Consider the following 20481-nt stretch of genomic DNA (forward strand, 5'->3'; position numbering starts at 1 on the left):
CTAACTTTTATCTCCTTTCATATTTCTTTTGATCTTGCCAAACTTCCCAGGCTGCCGGTAACAAGCATTCTCATAACATGATGCGTCTACCACAATACTGAAACAATTAAGACATTTCACTTTTGAAAATGTGGAGTTGGTTGTGTAGATTGTTAGGAAAAAAAATGTCCAGTTGATTCCCTTTTTAGATTTAAAGGGATAGTTCACCCAAATGACACATTGGTTTCCTTACCCTGTAAGGCTAAGCAGTCTATGGAACAGGTATGAGAGCAATCCTTGCATTTGCTTTATTTCCTTGGCACTGTTACCAAATGTGAACATTTTAGCATTTGTGGCACAAAACCTATTCAAGTCATAGTACCGATATTAGCATTTTTTTTACATACCATGAACAAATCATACAAAAGCATCTACAATTGATTGTGAATCAGTCACTTATACACTGAACAATAATATAAAATGCAACATGTAAAGTGTTGGTACCATGTTTCTTGAGCTGAAATAAAAAGATACCAGAAATGTTCCAGATGCACAAAAAAAAAAAAACTTACATTTTGTGCACATCCCTGTTAGTGAGCATTTTTCCTTTGCAAAGCTAATCCATGCACCTGACAGGTGTGGCATATCAAGAAGCTGATTAAACAGCATGATCATTACACTGGTTCACCTTGTGCTGGGGACAATAAAAAGCCACTCAAATGTGCAGTTGTCACAACATAATGCAACAGACATCTCAAGTTGAGGGAGTGTGCAATTGGCATGCTGACTGCAGGAAAGCCCCACCAGAGCTGCTGCCAGAGAATTTAATGTTCATTTCTCTACCCTAAGCCACTTCCAACATAATTTTAGAGAATTTGGCAGTAGGTCCAACTGGCCTCACAACCACAAGTAACCACACCAGCCCAGAACCGCCACATCTGGCTTCTTCACCTGCGGGATTGTCAGAATTTAAGTTCAGTATAGATATGAACATATTTAATATCAGTACCATGACTTAAATGGGATTTGTGCAACAAATGCAAAAATGTTATTGGTTTCCTTACTCAGTAAGCGGTCTATGGACAAAGTACAACAGCAATCCTTGCTTTGGTTTAGTTTCCCTGGCACCGTTTTAAAATAGGCAAACTATCCCTTTCATTTGAAGGCAGCTAAATTTAAAGAGAGGTGTGTAGACTTTCACTAGCAACTGTATCCTTCATTGACAGAAAATTGTGTAATGTAGCAGTAATAAAATCACCTAGCCAGAGCACACATTCCAATTCTTCACTTCCATAATTGTACAACACACATAAAAACAATCCAACAAAATAGAGATCATTGGCTTTTCCCTAAGAAACTGATTAGAATAAAAAGATAAAAACATTCAAATTAACATTTGTACATTTAGAGTCTGGTGTGTGTTAGTTACACTGCCCAGGCTGCCAGCATCTGCATGTCATCATCATCCTCTGCCTTCTTCTTGGACGCTGTAAAACAGGAGTTCAAAACTGTTACCCGGAGTCGGTTTAACGCCGACTGTATTATAAAAACTAGCATACACTTCAACTACCCTTGTCCTGTACTTACGAGTGCGCTGGCTGGGTCGAGTTGAGGGCAGCTTGGAGGTGGGCAGCTTGGCAGTGGGCACACTGGGCACTCTGCCCATGTTCGTCATGCTCTCCTCCAGCTCCAACTCTGCCAGCTCCGCTAACAGCTCATCCTGCAGGATAATCCGAATGGGAGCCATTGAGATGCATGCAGTATTGTACATGTTTGGCAATCAGGAAGTCACAAAACCTGAGTAGCCTATCAAGCAGCTAAATAAATTAATCCTCCACTGGCCACAGTGAATAGGCTAAGAGGATGAATTAAGATGTCTTTCTTTGAGAAATGGTGAGCAGTAAATAGGTTACCTCATCAAATGCATCTCCGAAAGGTCGGGAGATAGCGTCACAGATCTCCTGGGCCACTTCCTGTGACTCAGTGATGTCCTGCATCAGAGAGTCAATTTTATCCAGATCCCTGGGAGGAAAAGAGAGAAGATTTAGGAACAGTATAATAGTAGTAGGTCTAGTTAGACATGATCCTCTTTTTTTTGCCTGATATAACATTCAACTCCAGTTTAAATAGAATTAGGAGCATATAACTGGCAATAAAGTAAATATTGAGAAAGGACAGTGTTTGATAGCTACCAAGGACCAACGTTGTGCACTATAGGGAATAGGGTGCCATTTGCGGTGCATACCTGGTGTTTAATGGTTATTACCCTTGTTAACTCACATGTTCTGGTGGACCCCCTTGATGGCCTTGGCAGCGTAGCCCATGGTCTTCAGGACCTCAGTGTTGGTGTTGGCATTCTCCAATGCCTCCCTTTGGAACTCGATGGTGGAGAGGGTCCCGTCAATCTGGGTGAGTTGCTGCTCAAAGCGCTTCTTCCTCTTCAGTGCCTGGAGGGCCGCTGGTGGTACAAAAATATGGTTACGATGATGATTAAATAGCACATGGAAGTACCGTTTGCATCTTTAGTAGTTAAGAAAAAAAAGCAATGGCAGAAGGGGTAAATAAGGACACAAATTAGTATGAACTAGATAGGAGTCATTAAATAAAAGTAACCGATTGAAGATTGGGCTGCAAGCAGCATTGACACAACTATTGTCTGTTTGTAGGACTTCCCTGTATTGACAATGAACAAAATACTTCACCAGAAAAGACGGGATCCTATCGATACAGATTATTTAGGTTCAGGTGGTTCAACACGGACCAACCAAATCATGCAAACGTGACAATTTCACAATACATACCACGTTTATTCTTGAGGCCATTCTTCTTTGCTATCATAATTTCTTGTTCAATTTTATTTTCCAAGAAGTCCTGTTTTTTCGCCAGCATCGCCTCTGTTTCTCGAAGTTTGTGAATGGCCTCCTGCGGGGTAGGTCCTGTCCGAGACCGATGGCCATGTTTCGACTTCGAAGAGCTTGGATAGTGGCTAGAAGAGCTCGAACTTGAGCTTCCCTTGAACAATTTAGAAATTTTGCTCATTTTGGCCTTTTTTTTGTATTCAGTTAGTTACTTTTCAAATGTCGCTCGTTAGACTTCTCTGGAGAAAGTCGCGCCAGGTGCAGGTTGCAATTCAGGTACGACGGCTTCAATTCAAAAACAGCTAGCCAGTCCCACACACCTGAATGACGATTCTTGAAATGTGACACCTGTGGCTGGCCGTGGAAAATAACAATTGGCTTTTATAATGAATGACACAATGGCCTAGGCCCTAGCTATTATGAAAAAACGTGAATTTTACAGAGATAAATAACTAGGCCCCTATGAGAAAATATTGCATATAAAGGATAGGCTTAAGGAAATGTATCTAATTATTTAATGTCAAGATAATCAACACAATAATCATTTAAAAAACAAAACATTTACAGTGGAATAATTCACCTACAATGTAGGCCTTTTTTACAATGTATCACTCATAAATGTATCATTACTAGTTAGTACAACGTATCAATTTATCATGGACAGAGATTGGTTTATGTTTAGTCACGTGAGTCCGTTGCATGGTCAGAGCAAAGATTTTTATAAGTAACATAAGATAGACCACCGCCCGTTATAGTCATAGTCGGCAGAACAAGCAAGGAGTTGGACAGAACCAAACACGAACTAGCGAGAGCCGATTGGCGAGTTCTAGCATATATTTGCGCATCTCCGTTAGAGAACGCCTACTCTGTGAAGTGCGCGTGTGCAATAATTCGCCCTTGCACTCCAAAACAACAACAAAAACTTTGACAAAGGGTGAATTCTACAAAACGTTGCCACTCTGTTCGTAACATATTTATAGTTTTGAAAACAGAAAACTGCATTGAGATCAAATGTTTAATCGATGAGAAAATTAGCAGAATTTCGGCAAAAATCCATCTTCTCCCACTGCCGACCACCACCATATTTGGTAGTGAGTGCTTCACATTTTTACATCCGGTGAAATATCTGTCTCATTGTTACATCTGTGGCCAAAGTTGAAAAGTTGACGCAAGAAGAATCATGGCTGAACTAGACATTGGGAAACATTGTAACATAAAGTCCTGCCATCAGACAGGTTTTCATTAAAAAACATTTTTACTAGAATTATGTGATCGAAAGAATGAACTATGTTGCTTCACGTTAAATGTTGTGTTTTTGTAGCTACCGTTTGTTTTGCCAACTTGCTAATTGGTTAGCTAGCTACATGGCTATGCTAATCACTGTAAGGCTGGCTAACTTGTTAGCTGTTGACAACAGTTAGCTGCTAGCTAGCTAGTTAATAACACTTAGTCAATTTGTAAGTGTAGCCAATTTAATTGAGCTCTTATTTCTCTCTAGAAGTAGCTAGAAACGCAAACGCTTTGTTAGTCTCTTTGGAATCCACAATGAGTCAGCAAGGGCAGCTAGAACTAGCAGTGGCTAGATCGGCAGTTAGCAGGAGCTAGCCAGTTAGCAGTGGCTTGCCAATCCTATCACCAGAGAAGGAAGAGGTGACATCCCACTCCCTATTTTCTTCTGGTTCTTATAACGTTACAGCGAAATAAGCAGACCAGACCCAGCTGCTAATGCATTGGTGCATACTGAAACATGTTTTAGTATTAAACTGTCTGGGTGGGACATCTTCAATTATCCACCATCGTTTTGCTATCACTGCTGCTAGCCTTTGATTTTGGCATTATGTTGAAGTTGTCAATGCATTTTACTACTTTCTATCCCAATTTCTCCTCCAGATTTTCTACCATTTATTTGTGATGCCTGCAGGGGTGTTTTCTGGTAAGATCAGATTTTTGTTGTTGTTTAACCTTTTATTTATCCAGGCGATAAATATGACGGCCTGACTTGTGTATATGTGTTTAACTAAATTCACTCACCATGGCTCTTGGGTTTGAATGTGATATAAAAAAGAAAAACATGTTTTTGTGATTGACTACTAGACAAGTCTTTTTACTTTCCTTCCAGCCTTGAACACAGAAGTCGAGATTTGCACGCTTGTCCTGTGGTAAGAAACTCTGCCTGCGTCCCAAACGGCATCCTAATTCCTACTTTAGACCAGAGCCTGCTATTTTGACCCAAAAGTAATGCCCTATATAGGGAATAGGGGGCCAAATGGGACGCATATTCAGCGTTGAGATTTAATGGCAAACTAGTTTTCTCATGATTTTGAATCCAGTCATGATTGAAAATGTTTTTCTCAGGTGGACGTTAAAAAAGAAGTCCAGATATCTGGTGGCTGTACGAGATACCCATGCACATTTGAAGACTGCAAAGGGAAAGAACTGTTGCCAGTCATTTGTCCACACTGTCAGAAACATTTCTGTTTGGCGTAAGTGTCATGTTTCTTTCCGTTGTCTGCCCTGGTCTCTCCAACAAGAACAGGGACAATATTAAAAAAGTTTCTCAGAAGGAGTGCTGATCTACGATCAGTTTTGCCTTTTCACAATGGATGGACAGGGGTGATCCTAAATCAGCACTCCTATTCTGAGACACTTTGTGAATACGGGTCCAGATCTACTGAAACTAGTGTTAGGTGATGTGTTGGTTGAGGAGTAGATGGGTTCTCAAACTTTTTGGGTCCGGGACATCTTTTGTGACAGCAAATTTATCAGGGACCACCTCGAATGAGATAATACAACTCTTTGTATGTTATTGCTATGACTTTGCCAGTGCATTGCTGGACAAACCGTGTCTCAAGCCCTGAAAGACAGTTTTAAGTTTGTAAAAACCTGATGGGTGGGCCTGGAGAAATGTAACCACTCAAATTCATAGAACGAGCTATAGCTACGAGGACCGACCGTCCATTATATCTCAATTTTAGTTTTAACAATGTTTTGAGGCTATACAGTGTTCTTTTTGAAATATTTAGTGGAACAAGCTTATATTTTGGGTTCTGATTGGGTACAACAGTTGAACTAAGCTCATGGGGCATTTATAAGCTATATTCTTTTCAAATCAATGTGTATATCATGATATTCCATACGAAAAAATGGATGTAGCTCAAGGCGTCCGCATGCTTCCCATTTATTTATTTTTCATTTAACCTTTATTTAACAAGGCAAGTCAGTTAAGAACAAATTATTATTTACAATGACGGCCTGGCAAAAGGCCTCCTGTGGGGACGGGGGCTGGGATGACATTTTTTAAATTAGAAATATAGGACAAAACACACATCACGACACTACATAAAGAGAGACCTAAGATGACAACATAGCAAGGCAGCAACACATGACAACAACATGGTAGCAACACAACATGGTAGCAGCACAAAACATGGTACAAACATTATTGGGCACAGACAATAGCACAAACGGCAAGAAGGTAGAGACAGCAATACATCCCACCCAAAACAGTTCGGAATAGATTGTGCACACACTACATTATCAAAGTATGTGGACACCTGCTCGTAGAACATCTCATTCCAAAATCATGCGCATTAATATGGAGTTGGGGCCCCTTTGCTGCTATAACAGCCTCCACTCTTCTGAGAAGGCTTTCCACTAGATGTTGGATGCAAGGGCATTAGTGAGGTCAGGCACTGATGTTGGGTGATTAGGCCTGGCTCGCAGTTGCCGTTCCAATTCATCACAAAGATGTTCGATGGGGTTGAGGTCAGGGCTCTGTACAGGCCAGTCATGTTCTTTCACACCGATCTTGACAAACCATTTCTGTATGGACCTCGCTTTGTGCATGGGGGCATTGTCATGTCAAACAGGAAAGGGCCTTCCTCAAACTGTTGCCATGAAGTTGGAAGCACAGAATCATCTAAAGTCGGCAAAAAAAGAAACGTCTCTTTTTCAGGACCCTGCCTTTTCAAAGATAATTCGTAAAAATCCAAATGACTTCAAAGATCGTCATTGTAAAAGGTTTAAACACTGTTTCCCATGCTTGTTTCCCATAAACAATTAATGAACATGCACCTGTGGAACGGTCGTTAAGGCACTAACAGCTTACAGATGGTAGACAATTAAGGTCACAGTTATGAAAACGTAGGACACTAAGGAGGCCTTTCTACTGACTCTGAAAAACACCAAAAGAAAGATCCCTGCTCATCTGCGTGAACGTGCCTTTGGCATGCTGCAAGGAGGCATGAGGACTGCAGATGTGGCCAGGGCAATAAATTGCAATGTCCGTACTGTGAGACGCCTAGGACAGCTCTACAGGAAGACAGGACGGACAGCTGATCGTCCTCGCGGTGGCAGACCACGTGTAACAACACCTGCACATGATCGGTACATCTGAACATCACACCTGTGGGACAGGTACAGGATGGCAGCAACAACTGCCCAAGTTACACCAGGAACGCACAATCCCTCCATAAGTGCTCACACTGTCCGCAATAGGCTGAGAGAGGCTGGACTGAGGGCTTGTAGGTCTGTTGTAAGGTCCTCACCAGACCTCACCGGCAACAACGTCGCATATGGGCACAAACCCACCATCACTGGACCAGACATGACTGGCAAAAAGTGCTCTTCACTGACGAGCCACGGTTTTGTCTCACCAGGAGTGATGGTCGGATTTGTGTTTATCATCGAAGGAATGAGCATTTCACCGAGACCTGTACTCTGGAGCAGGACCGATTTGGAGGTGGAGGGTCCGTCATGGTCTGGGGCGGTGTGTGTCAGCATCATCGGACTGAGCTTGTTGTCATTGCAGGCAATCTCAACACAGTGTGTTACAGGGAAGACATCGTCTGTGTGGTTAGAGCGTTGGGCTGTGTGGTTAGAGCGTTGGGCCAGTAACCAAAAGGTTGCTAGATCGAGCTGACAAGGTAAAAATCTGTCGTTCTGCCCCTGAAAAAGGCAGTTAACCCACTGTTCCTAGGCCTTCATTGTAAATAAGAATGTGTTCTTAACTGACTTGCCTACTTAAATAAAGATTAAATAAAAAAAATTGCCAAATCCACTCATTTGATGGGGTGTCCACATACTTTTGTATATACCGTGTATATTATGATGACATTTTGTGACCTTCGCCTGTTCGTGTGCACAAAAAAATGTATTGAGGCAAGCTCAAGTCCTAGCCCCTTTGTAGGTGATTGGTCAACAATAGGGATTCTTCAATGAAGTGTTGTCATTCAACGAGACATGCACATGCACCAAACATTTTAGGTAGATGTGAAATTACGCGACTAAAATCTCCTTGGCAAAAATGTCTGTTAATGACAGATTTCTTGAGTGATCATACAGTGCGTTTAGAAAGTATTCATACCCCTTTACTTATTCCATATTTTATTGTTACAGCCTGAATTCAAAATGGATTCAATTGCTTTTTTTTCTCACCCATCTACACACAAAACCTCATAATGACAATGTGAAAACATGTTTTTAGATATTTTTGTATATTTATTGAATATGGAATATAGAAATATTTATATACATAAGTATTCACACCCCTGAGTCAATACATTGAATCTCCTTTCGCAGTGATTACAGCTGATAGTCTTTCTGGTAAGTCTTTAAGAGCTGTACACACCTGGATTTGACAAAAATGCTCATTATTCTTTAAAAGATTCTTCAAGCTCTGTGAAGTTGGTTGTTGATCATGTCTCAATTGCCATTTTCAAGTCTTACCATAGATTTTCAAGTTGATTTAAGTCAAACCTGTAATTAGGCCAGTCGGGAACATTCAATGTCATCTTGGTAAGTAACTCCATTGAATATTTGGCCTTGTGTTTTTGGTTATTGTCCTGCTGAAAGGTACATTTGTTCTCCCAATGTCTGTTGGAAAGCAGACTGAACCAGTTTTTCCTCTAGGATTTTGCCTGTGCTTAGCTCTATTCATTTTGTTTTTATCCTTAAACTTCCTAGTCCTTGATGGTGACAAGCATACCCATAACAAGATGCAGCCACCGCCATGCTTAGAAATATGAAGAATGGTACTCAGTGATGTTTTAGGGCATAAAGTTAATTTCTTTGCCACATTTTTTTGCAGTTTTACTTTAGTTTTACTTTCTTGCAAACAGGATGCATGTTTTGGAATATTTTTATTCTGTAAAGCTGTCCCTTTTTTCACTGTCATTTAGGTTAGTAATTGTGGAGTGAAAACTGAGGATGGATCCACAACCTTGTATCCTCCCATCACAGCCATTAAACTCCGTAACTGTTTTAGTCATCATTAGCATCATGGTGAAATCCCTGAGCAGTTTCCTTCCTCTCCGGAAACTGAGTTATTTGTAGTGACTGGGGGTATTGTAACACAACAAAAATGTGGGTGAAAAGTCAATGGGTGAATACTTTCTAAAGGCACTGCAGATTCATTCTATTTTGAGGAAGTGTATACTGGCTACAGGGTCTCAACGTGGACTTACCCGAACGGAAGCATGCTGACGCACATTTTAAATTACAGTGCATGTATGTAGTTGATTTTTTTTACATTTTCTGGGAATACAAGAAGTATTATAATTTGACAAATGGATAATTGGTGGAGCGCTGTAGATACCAATATCCCAGTGAGCCTCCCAAGACCATGTTTCCCAGGATTAATTACATACATTTTAGACTAATAATATTACATTGTATTATATTACACCCTCTAAACTTATTTCATGGATCCCTTGGCCAAAATTGGTTTAATCTGTTGTTCGAAATATTCCTTTAAAAAAATGTAATGTAAGAAAATATATATCTTTGAGATCTAGCCGTGGACCGCCTGCAGTGGAAAGACAGATGATGGGTGTGTTAAAAGCTCCTCTCATACCCCTATTTTCTTTATTCTCCAGCCATCGTCACCAAGATGACCACAAGTGTGATAAACTGGAAACGCCCAAGCCTCGCATGGCTGCCACACAAGCGCTCGTGCAGAAGATAGTAGGTTAGTCACAGTCGCAACTTTTCATCACAAACCCCCCAAAAATGCTTTTACTGGGTCCATTGGAGTTATATCCCAAATGGTACCCTATTACCTATTTCCACAGGGCTGTGGTCAAAAGTAGTGAACTATATAGGGAATAGGGTGCCATTTGGGAGTCTTTTCAAAATAAATTGTATGACATCCATGGCCATACAGGATATGCTTATCCCTGCTATTCTTTAGCCTGTCCACATGAGGGCAGTGTTCACCAAAATGTTGGGTTCTACCCTCTTGACTGAACAGAGTCCAAGAAGGCTTTGCCTCCGAGGAAAGGTCGCAAGGGAGTAAAGAACGCTGCAACAGCAGCCAAGGTGACTTTGATGAAACTAAAGCTTCATGCTGAGGGAGACAACGGACTGCCACAGGTACTACCAGAGCGATGGAGAGCGAGATGCAGAGTGATTGCTTCCAACCTATTCCCTAGTGGGCTACTTTCAACCAGGGCCCACTGGGCTCTGTTCAAAAGTAGTGCACTATTTAGGGAATAGGGTGTAATTTGAGATTCAGACACAGAGAGTGTGGTGTGTAGACTTGAACTGTGATGGTATTATTAAAGTGGGGCTGTGATATATATATATATATAATGCCACATACTATGTTGGGTCAAGAAGTAATAACCTAATTTATGCTGGTTTTTTTTAACTAGGCAAGTCAGTTAAGAACAAATATATACTACCGGTCAAAAGTTTTAGAACAGTTTAAACACACCTACTCATTCAAGGGTTTCTCTTTATTTTTTACTGTTTTCTACATTGTTGAATATATTTGAGATCTTTCAAATAGCCACCCTTTGACTTGATGACAGCTTTGCACACTCTTTGCATTTTCAACCAGCTTCATGAGGTAGTAACCTGGAATGCATTTCAATTAACGAGTTAAGTAAATTTGTGGAATTTCTTTCCTTAATGCTTTTGAGCCAATCAGTTGTGTTGTGACAAGGTCGGGGGTATACAGAAGATAGCCCCATTTGGTAAAAGACCAAGTCCATATTATGGAAAGAGCAGCTCAAATAAGCAAAGAGAAACGATAGCCCATTACTTTAAGACATTAAGGTCAGTCAATACGGAACATTTCAAGAACCTTGAAAGTTTCTTCAAGTGCAGTCTCAAAAACCATCAAGTGCTATGATGAAGGCTCTCATGAGGACAACCACAGGAAAGGAAGACCCAGAGTTACCTCTGCTGCAGCGGATAGGTTCATAAGTTACCAGCCTCAGAAAATGCAGCCCAAGTAAATGCTTCAGAGTTCAAGTAACAGACACATCTCAACATCAACTGTTCAGAGGAGACTGTGTGAATCAGGCCTTCATGGTTGATTGCTGCAAAGAAACCACTACTAAAGGACACCAATAAGAAGAAGAGACTTGCTTGCGCCAAGAAACACGAGCAATGGACATTAGACCGGTGGAAATTTGTCCTTTGTTCTGGAGTCCAAATTAGAGATTTTTGGCTCTAACCGTCATGTCTTTGTGAGATGCGGTGTGGGTGAACGGATGATCTCCACGTGTATTTCCCACCGTAAAGCACGGAGTTGGTGTGGGGGTGCTTTGCTGGTGACACTGTGATTTATTTAGAATTTGAGGCACACTTAACCAGCATGGCTACCGCAGCATTCTGCAGCGATATGCCACTCCAACTGGTTTGGGCTTAGTGGGACTTTAATTTGTTTTTCAACAGGACAATAACCCAACATACCTCCAGGCTGTGTAAGGGCTATTTTACCAAGAAGGAGAGTGGTGGAGTGCTGCATCAGATGACCTGGCCTCCATAATACTCCGACCTCAACCAAATTGAGATGGTTTGGGATGAGTCGGACCGCAGAGTGAAGGAAAAGCAGTCAACAAGTGCTCAGCATATGTGGGAACTCCTTAAAGATTGTTGGAAAAGCATTCCAGGTGAAGCTGGTTTGGAGAATGCCAAGAGAATGCAAAGCTGTCAAGGCAAGGGGTGGCTATTTGAAGAATCTCATAAACACCTTTTTGGTTACTGCATAGTTTTGATATCTTTACTATTATTCTACAATGTAGAAAACAGTCAAAATAAAGCAAAAGCCTTGAAGGAGTAGGTGTTCTAGAACTTTTGACCGGTAGTGTATATATATATATATTTGTTTGCAATTGTTTAAACCAATCTAAAACAATGCATAAGTCTCTGCGATGCTTTAGCCTAGCGGTAGAATGCCAGAGGAAGAGTTATCTCTGATGGGAATATCTTTGGTTTGTCTTTATGATATTCAGACCCTGAGTTATGGCCTTTTAAAGTTGAGGAGTCAAAGAAATTACACCCTCTAAATTACACCCTCTAATTTCTTTGACTCCTCATCTTTTGAAGGTCGTACCTCTGCTGAATATCATAGAGACAAACCAAAGATATTCCCAGCAGTCGACTCTCCCGCTGGCATTTTACCGCTTGTATCTAGCCTAAAGCATGGCAGATTTATGCATCGTTTTTTTAAACAATCGCAAATAATAAACAAATATTCCCCCCTCGAGTCAAGGAAGGTTTACACCCGAGGAAGAGTCACCTCTGATGGGAATATCTTTGGTTTGTCTCTGATATTCAGAAGCTGAGCTATGACCTTTTTGAAGTTGAGGAGTCAAAGAAACTTGCTTGGAAGTAATCTTATACAATGTGACTATCAATTGATCTATTCACTTTCTGTAGAAGAGAAATATGTGTATAATTAAGTTGAAAACATTGGCCTATAAAACATATTTGGTAGCGGGATGCATTTTCCTTATCTATTATTATGATTAAATAGCCTATCCAAAAGATGCCATGAGTCTTGTTAAACTACGTGGAATTGAGGGAAATGGACTTCCCACATTTTTCTTAGGGCCCTAATTAAACATTCAAGCTGGTTTAATATAGGCTATGTCAATAAACAATAAAAAGGGAGTGATAGTAAAAATGGGGGGGGGGCATGGTGAAAAGGTTAGGAACCCTGCTGTAAACAGCATCTACTTGTCATCATTCTATAAAGAGTCAGTGTCTTTTATGTGCTTTTGCATTTTATTTGATATACAAGTCTACATCTCTAACTTTGCTTTCCAGACAGAGAGGACCTATTTCAATGTCTTCCTTCCCAGAGAGGGCAAAGACTCCAGCCTGCCTATGTTTTTCTGTTCCAAGTGGAGTGTGGGGAAAGTAGTGGACTACGCCGCCTCACTGGCCAGCCTCAAGAACAACAACAACGTACTAACGGCTAAGGTAACAGAAAACAGCCTCGAGCAGCAGGTTCCAATCAACCTATTGTACCGCTATCATCAAACACATTTTTAGAAACCTCTCTTTTTGAAACATCTTAGAACAATGTATTAACAAAGGTAACCGAAAACTATCACGAGCTGTCTCCAAGCAGAAGAACCTATTCTACCATTGTCATTATGCAAATATTAGAGACGAAACATACCAACACGGACATTGCCAGTGCCCAATGGCTATCCATCCTATCGCCACTGACCACAGAACATCGGCCGCCATTTTCTGTTTGTTTCCATTCTATTCTACATGTTGAATCGACACCATTTGTCGACACCCAGCAGGTGATCGACTGCGCATGGCAAATTTTCCTGTTGGTCTGTCTCTGAGATACCTCTTACTAAAAAACGACTTTGTCCTCCCCCCGTGGCGTTGTTGTTGACGTGTAGAAACTGCGGCTGTGCCACCCCCAGACGGGCGAAGCTCTCAAGATGGACGACACTCTTCTCTCCATGCTGGCTCACCCAGACTCGCCCCTCTACAACGGGGGCGACGTGATCCTTGAGTACCTGGACAACGACTGCTCAGGCCTGGAGGACACCTCTGCCTACATCCCACAGTCCTGACTCGCACACGACACCGATGGTCTAAATCATTTTGAGTCGTTGGAATACTATGAACATGTGTTTTTTTATTTAGGATATTAAAGTTTTGATTTACGGCAGTTTGACATGTGCTTCATTTGCTTAGAAAATACAATGTACGAATGTGTATTTTGTTGAAGTACAGGGGGTGGTATTGTAGTCATGATCTGGAAAAGGGCTTCCAATGTGGGTTCTCTAGTACCTATTTGATAGTAAAACATTTCCCTTATTATTGTGATCCTCTGGGCCACTTAGGCAATTTGGAAATCACTATTGACAGTAATGAAAGCTAGCCACATGCATTTCAATTGGAGTGAGCAAGCAATGTTACGGCATTGCCGGGGATAGTGATCTGATGGGGATAGGGATCTGATGGGGATAGTGATCTGATGGGGATAGGGATCTGATGGGGATGGGGATAGTGATCTGGTGGGGATAGGGATCTGATGGGGATAGGGATCTGATGGAGATAGTGATCTGATGGGGATAGTGATCTGATGGGGATAGGGATCTGATGGGGATAGTGATCTGGTGGGGATAGGGATCTGATGGGGATAGTGATCTGGTGGGGATAGGGATCTGATGGGGATAGTGATCTGATGGGGATAGGGATCTGATGGAGATAGGGATCTGTGCAATTATAAATTGGGAGTTGGAACCAAAGTACTCAACAGTAATTTGCCATTGATTAATGGTATACTCATTGAAAAACAAGCAGAATCGAATCAACCCAGGTGGGACTTGAAACCACAATCCCCAGGCTGATTGATGCCTTTTCCACTGGGCCACTGATGTAAAGGTGAGAAAAATGTATTTGGTCAGATCGTGTTGTTTTTACAGGCGTGATAAACTCCCTGCTACTCTGTTCTCTGCCTCAGCCAAGTGGAACATCAATGTGTAATCGTTGTTCAACACAGGCACCTTCTCTGTACCTGTTCAAACTGATGTCATTTCCAACATTATTTTCATCATTCAAATAAGAAAATTACACTACCCAAGGTTATTCATGGTAAACGCTGCAAATATTGGCTCAATTGGAAATTACCTTTAAATGTCCACTGCGCTTTTAAGCGGATCTACCGCTGATCGGATTGAATCCCAGCCTTAACAGCATGACTTTCAAGCAAGTAGCAGTTTCTTATGCTTTCAATCCCATCAGACCATATACTGATAGTGTTTCCATACTTTATAATATCCTGTTGAATCTGATACACCAGCACCCCCACGAAACAAACACCATCAGTTAGCAGCAAATACTTGGCCATTGGAACTAGCTATAAGGAAAGCTGCCGTTCTAGACTGGGGAAACCAGAGAAGATCAATGGTGGACCTCTGCCCACTCTTTGTGTAGGCCACGATTTATGGTCAGTCTCAATAACAAAAACACCATGGCATAAACGGAAATGATTTAGACCTTGAGTCTTAGTCCACCGACACTTAATCATCCTGCAAGCAAGGTTTCCTCAGTCAACTAAGAAATTCCTATAGTGAAGGGTGTCCATGTTAAGACAGCCTGCCTAACACCGTAATAGTGAAATTCAACACCAGTAGAAAGTAATTCAACACCAGTAGAAAGCAGATTTCTCTGTATGTGAGCAGAACATACGTCTTATAGTCAATGTATGATCTATCATGAAATAATTATAAATGCTGGAATTACGTGGAATTGCATTTTAGCTGATTTCTTTTAATCACATTCCTAATGTGCAGTACTGTGGATATGTGAGGATTTGTCCTAGTCCAAAGATCAGTACAATCTATACCTTAGATGATTTCTCAGAGTGGACGTTCTGATCAGGGATCTCGAAAATGATAATCTGAGTGTTATCCTGGATTTGCATCGCTCTCCTCTTTCTCACCACACACACACAAATGTAGATGGAGGGAGCCAATAGTATGTTCATGGTCATTTCAGTCAAGATGACACTGCTGGGCCAAGAGTCTCGGCTGTGTGTCCCAAATGGCACCCTATTCCCTATAAAGTGCACTACTTTTGACCAGATCCCTATAAAGGGAATAGGGTGCCATTTGGAACGTGGCCTTGGATTTCACACGGTGCGTTTTCGCTATCCTTCCACAGCTGTAGCCTCTCCTATAGTGTTGTCAGACACACAGCATGGGTTAATGAGACTGCTGTGTGACATTCTGACTTAATTAATACGCAGTGAGTGTTTGTGTGGTAAGACTCGTTGAGGCAGGATTTGGAGGATTTTTCCAAACGTTGAGAGAGGCCTATGACGTCTTTAGCCCAGAGTGGTAGAGAAAGGCAGTAGTGTTAGATTATCAGGGATCAACCTGAAGATCCATCTAAGCTCATGTTTCTCATGCTAAGCACACACATTTTAAGGGGCACAACATACTGTATATCCTCCGTACTCAACTGGTGGACCGGATCCAGAACGGGGTCGATACGGAACGCAGGTCACGCATGTGCATATGTTCTTTGAGCTATTTGTGTGTGTGATATTTGTGGATGTAAAGCGGTATTCTGCTGCTCCTTGGTTCTGACATAATAGATAAGTCCTATTTTATTAGTAAAATGATGGCCTCATATTTTGGAAGAGCAAAGAAATATGAATAATTTACAGCAGTTCAATACAGTTTAAAATGGTATGGTGAGAATATACTGGACACACCTCAAATACTTTTAGCCCAGAAGCTTGAATATTGGGAAAAATCTGATAGGGGTTGAGCATCTGGTGGAAGTGTCTAATATTTGTTCTGTTGAAAATGAGAGCTCCTCGCCATAAATCAATAATATGCAATATGCATCTTCAAGCATTAAGCCTCAATTTGGTCTCCGGCGGCACATCCGAGTCATGATTATATACACCCTCGGGCAGTAATTTAGTCATTAGCACAGCCATCCTCTCTTGTTGGGTGAACTCTTACTTACATCACGGCATCTGATCCTCTTCAACAGGGCAATAATGGCTGTCCTAATCTATGGAGGAGAACCAAACTGCATCCCCCCAAGTGAACCGTGCCTCACCCATACTAAACAGGCCAATGACGTACTACAATATCCACCAAGACTTTTGAATGAAGAGGATGGAATTATGAATAATGCCACTCTCTCAATTGATGTGCTTATGAATTGTGACAGTTTTATTGGCCGTTTTTTTGTTTGCAGATTTGTTTCTTACAAATTGCACCAATAAGATTTGATTAAGGGGTGCCAGCAGTGTCTTTTTTTTACACTGAACAAAAATTGAAAAGCGACACGCAACAATTTCAAAGATTTTACAGAGTTACAGTTCCTATAAGGATCAGTCAATTTAAATCAATTCAATTGGCCCTAATCTATGGATTTCACATGACTGGGAATAAAGATATGCATCTTTTGGTCACAGATACCTTAAAAAAAAGGTAGAGGCGTGGATCAGAAAACCAGTCAGTATCTGGTGTGACCCCCTCATGCAGCGTGACACATCTCCTTCGCATAAATAGGACACATCTCCTTTAGCCCCCGAGTGGCACAGCGGTGGCACAGTGCTCTAAGGCACTGCATCTCAGTGCTAGAGGCATCACTACAGACCCTGGTTCGGTCCCGGGCTGTATCACAACCGGCCGTCATCGGGAGTCCCATAGGGCGGCGCACAATTGGCCCAGCATTTTCCGGTCTAGAGGAGGGTTTGGCCGGAGTATGCCGTCATTGTAAATAAGAATTTGTTCATAACTGACTTGCCTCGTTAAATAATATATATATTTTTTTATGAAGTTGTTCAGGCTGTTTATTGTAGCCTGTGGAATGTTGTCCCACTCCTCTTCAATGGCTGTGCGAAGTTGCTGGATATTGTCAGGAACTGGAACGTGCTGTCGTACACATCAACCCAGAGCATCCTAAACATGCTCAATGGGTGATAAGTCTGGTGAGCACGCAGGCCATGGTAGAATTGGGACATTTTTAGCTTCAGGGAATTGTGTACAGATCCTTGTGACATGGGGCCGTGCATTATCATGCTGAAACATGAGGTGGTGGCGACGGATGAATGTCAAAACAATGGGCCTCAGGATCTCGTCACGGTATTGCTGTGCATTCAAATTGCCATCGATAAAATGCAATTGTGTTTATTGGCCTTAGCTTATGTCTGCCCATACCATAACCCCACCGCCACCATGGGGCTCTCTGTTCACAATGTTGACATCAGCAAACCGTTCACCCACACAACGCCATACACGACATCTGCCATCCACCCGGTAAAGTTGAAACCGGGATTCATCCGTGAAGAGCACACTTCTCCAGCGTGCCAGTGGTCATCAAAGGTGAGCATTTTCCCACTGAATTCGGATACGACGCTGAACGGCAGTCAGGTCAATACCCTGATGAGGACGACAAGCACACAGATGAGCTTCCCTGAGACGGTTTCTGACAGTTTGTGCAGAAATTCTTAGGTTGTGCAAACCCACAGTTCCTTCAGGGTGTCTGGTCTCAGACGATCCCGCAGGTGAAGAAGCCGGATGTGGAGGTCCTGGGCTATCGTGGTTACAAGTGGTCTGCGGTTGTGAGGCCAGTTGAACGTAGTGCAAAATTCTCAAAAACGAGGTTGGAGGTGGCTTATGGTAGAGAAATGAACATTAAATTCTATGGCAACAGCTCTGGTGGACATTCCTGCAGTCAGCATGCCAATTGCACTCCCCTCCCCCCCCAAAAAACTTGAGAGATCTGTGACATTGTGTTGTGTGACAAAACTGCACATTTTAGAGTGGCCTTTTATTGTCCTAAGCACAAGATGCACCTGTATAATGATGATGCTGTTTAATCAGCTTCTTGACCTACTAATTCAAGGGTTTTTCTTTATTTGTACTATTTTCTACATTGTAGAATAGTAGTGAAGACATCAAAGTTATAAAATAACACATATGGAACCATGTAGTAACCAAAAAAGTGTTTAACAAATCAAAATATATTTTATATTTGAGATTCTTCAAAGTAGCCACCCTTTGCCTTGATGACAGCTTTGCACACTCTTGATATTCCATCAACCAGCTTCATGGGGTAGTCATCTGGAATGCATTTAATTAACAGGTGTGTTAAAAGATGTTAACAGTTAGTTTGTGGAATTTCTTTCCTTCTTAATGCGTTTGAGACAATTAGTTGTGTTGTGACAAGGTGACAAGGTAGTGGTGGTATACAGAAGATAGCCCTATTTGCTAAAATACCAAGTCCATATTATGGCAAGAACGGCTCAAATAAGCAAAGAGAAACAACAGTCCATCATTACTTTAAGACATGAATGTCAGTCAAAATGGACAATTTCAAGAACTTTGAACGTTTCTTCAAGTGTAGTCACAAAAACCATCAACAACGATGAAACTGGCTCTCATGAGGACCGCCACAGGAAAGGAAGAACCCGAGGTACCTCTGCTGCAGAGGGTAAGTTCATTAGAGTTACTAGCCTCAGAAATAGGCAATTACTGTAACTGCACCTCAGATTGCACCTCACAGAGTTCAAGTAACAGACACATCTCAACATCAACTGTTCAGAGGAGACTGCGTGAATCAGGCCTTCATGCTCGATTTTGCTGCAAAGAAACCACTACTAAAGGACACCAATAAGAAGAATAGACTTGCTTGGGCCAAGAAACATGAGCAATGGACATTAGACATCTGTCCTTTGGTCTGATGAGTCCAAATTTGAGTTTTTTGGTTCCAACCGCCTGTCGTTGTGAGACCCAGAGTAGAACGGATGATCTCCGCGTGTGGTTCCCACCGTGAAGCATGGAGGAGGAGGTGTAATGGTGTGGGGTGCTTTGCTGGTGTCACTGTCTGTGATTTATTTAAAGGCACACTTAACCAGCATGGCTACCACAACATTCGGCAGCAATACGCCATCCCATCTGGTTGCGCTTAGTGGAACTATCTGTTTTTCAACAGGACAATGACCCAAAACACACCTCCAGACTGTGTAAGGGCTATTTGACCAAGAAGAAGAGTGATGGAGTGCTGCATTAGATGGCCTGGCCTCCACAATCACCCGAACTCAACCCAATTGAGATGGTTTGGGATGAGTTGGACTACAGAATGAAGGAAAAGCAGCCAACAAATTCTCAGCATATGTAGGAACTCCTTCAAGACTATTGAAAAAGCATTCCTCATGAAGCTGGTTGAAAGAATGCCAAGAGTGTGCAAAACTGTCATCAATGCAAAGTGTGCCTACTTTGAAGAATCTAAAATCTATTTTGATGTGTTTAACTCTTTTTTGGTAACTACATGATTCCATATGTGTTATTTCATAGTTTAGATGTCTTCACTATTATTCTACAATGTAGAAAATAGTAAAAAAGAATGAAAAACCCTTGAATGAGTAGGTGTGTCCAAACGTTTGACTGGTATTGTACACTGTATATATCATCTGTATTTAGATATCCTCTCACTGGACCTAAACTCTTTAGAAAAAAGGTTTCCAAAGGGGTTATTTGGCTGTCCCCATAGGATAACTTTTTTGGTTCCAGATAGAACCCTTTTGGGTTCCATGTCAAACCATCTATGGAAAGGGTTCTACATGGAACACAAAAAGGGCTCTACCTGCATTGGGACAGCCAAAGAACAGTTTAAGTTTCTTGATAGCACTATTTTTTTTAGACAAGTGTAGTCATGGGCCTCACGCCAAAGCTGCTATCACCTTTTTGACATTTCACTCTGAATTTCCCCTCAACCGGACTGTCACCTGTGACTCATCTCTCTGACCTAGCTGTGTCAGGGATGTTTGGACATGAACTGTGCAAACTCATTGACCCCACATGCAAAAGAATATCACTCTATTTGATCACTCAAGTGTTGTACTTGAGTT

At 41.6% G+C, this 20481-nt stretch overlaps 2 protein-coding genes across 4 annotated transcripts; one reads left to right on the forward strand and one right to left on the reverse strand.

Annotated features, from left to right (window-relative positions):
* Positions 1 to 947: 947 nt before the first annotated feature.
* chmp4c (charged multivesicular body protein 4C) lies at positions 948 to 3206 on the reverse strand. Its single transcript, XM_021562994.2, has 5 exons — positions 2781 to 3206; positions 2260 to 2437; positions 1893 to 2001; positions 1567 to 1699; positions 948 to 1466 (listed from the first exon to the last, which is right to left on the reverse strand). Exons 1-5 carry the CDS (start codon positions 3016 to 3018, stop codon positions 1405 to 1407), a joined length of 720 nt encoding a protein of 239 aa, XP_021418669.1. The 5' UTR covers positions 3019 to 3206; the 3' UTR covers positions 948 to 1404.
* A 751-nt stretch (positions 3207 to 3957) lies between these two features.
* Positions 3958 to 13767, forward strand: zfand1 (zinc finger, AN1-type domain 1). Of its 3 annotated transcripts, none has more exons than XM_021562995.2 (8): positions 3958 to 4072; positions 4728 to 4770; positions 4957 to 4996; positions 5193 to 5320; positions 9713 to 9804; positions 10087 to 10208; positions 12897 to 13052; positions 13493 to 13767. In XM_021562995.2, the coding sequence occupies exons 1-8, from the start codon at positions 4018 to 4020 to the stop codon at positions 13667 to 13669; spliced, it is 813 nt and encodes a 270-aa protein (XP_021418670.1). In that variant the 5' UTR covers positions 3958 to 4017; the 3' UTR covers positions 13670 to 13767. The 3 variants fall into 3 exon arrangements, with proteins under 3 accessions (XP_021418670.1, XP_036800148.1, XP_021418671.1); XM_036944253.1 differs by having other exon boundaries at positions 4003 to 4045; XM_021562996.2 differs by lacking the exon at positions 3958 to 4072 and adding an exon at positions 4539 to 4608.
* The last annotated feature ends 6714 nt before the right edge of the window (positions 13768 to 20481 follow it).

The sequence above is a fragment of the Oncorhynchus mykiss genome, chromosome 15, assembly GCF_013265735.2.
Source record: "Oncorhynchus mykiss isolate Arlee chromosome 15, USDA_OmykA_1.1, whole genome shotgun sequence".
NCBI classification, from domain to species: Eukaryota; Metazoa; Chordata; class Actinopteri; order Salmoniformes; family Salmonidae; genus Oncorhynchus; species Oncorhynchus mykiss.

Excerpts from the sequence above, each read along its gene's own strand:
- zfand1 (XM_021562995.2), top strand. The coding sequence starts at position 4,018 with ATGGCTGAACTAGACATTGGGAAACATTGTAACATAAAGTCCTGCCAT. Across the intron at positions 4,771-4,956 it reads GCCTGCAGGGGTGTTTTCTG|CCTTGAACACAGAAGTCGAG; the intron begins GTAAGATCAGAT and ends CTTTCCTTCCAG. Across the intron at positions 4,997-5,192 it reads ATTTGCACGCTTGTCCTGTG|GTGGACGTTAAAAAAGAAGT; the intron begins GTAAGAAACTCT and ends TGTTTTTCTCAG.
- chmp4c (XM_021562994.2), bottom strand. The coding sequence starts at position 3,018 with ATGAGCAAAATTTCTAAATTGTTCAAGGGAAGCTCAAGTTCGAGCTCT. Across the intron at positions 2,438-2,780 it reads TGGCCTCAAGAATAAACGTG|CGGCCCTCCAGGCACTGAAG; the intron begins GTATGTATTGTG and ends TTGTACCACCAG. Across the intron at positions 1,700-1,892 it reads TCGGAGATGCATTTGATGAG|GATGAGCTGTTAGCGGAGCT; the intron begins GTAACCTATTTA and ends ATTATCCTGCAG.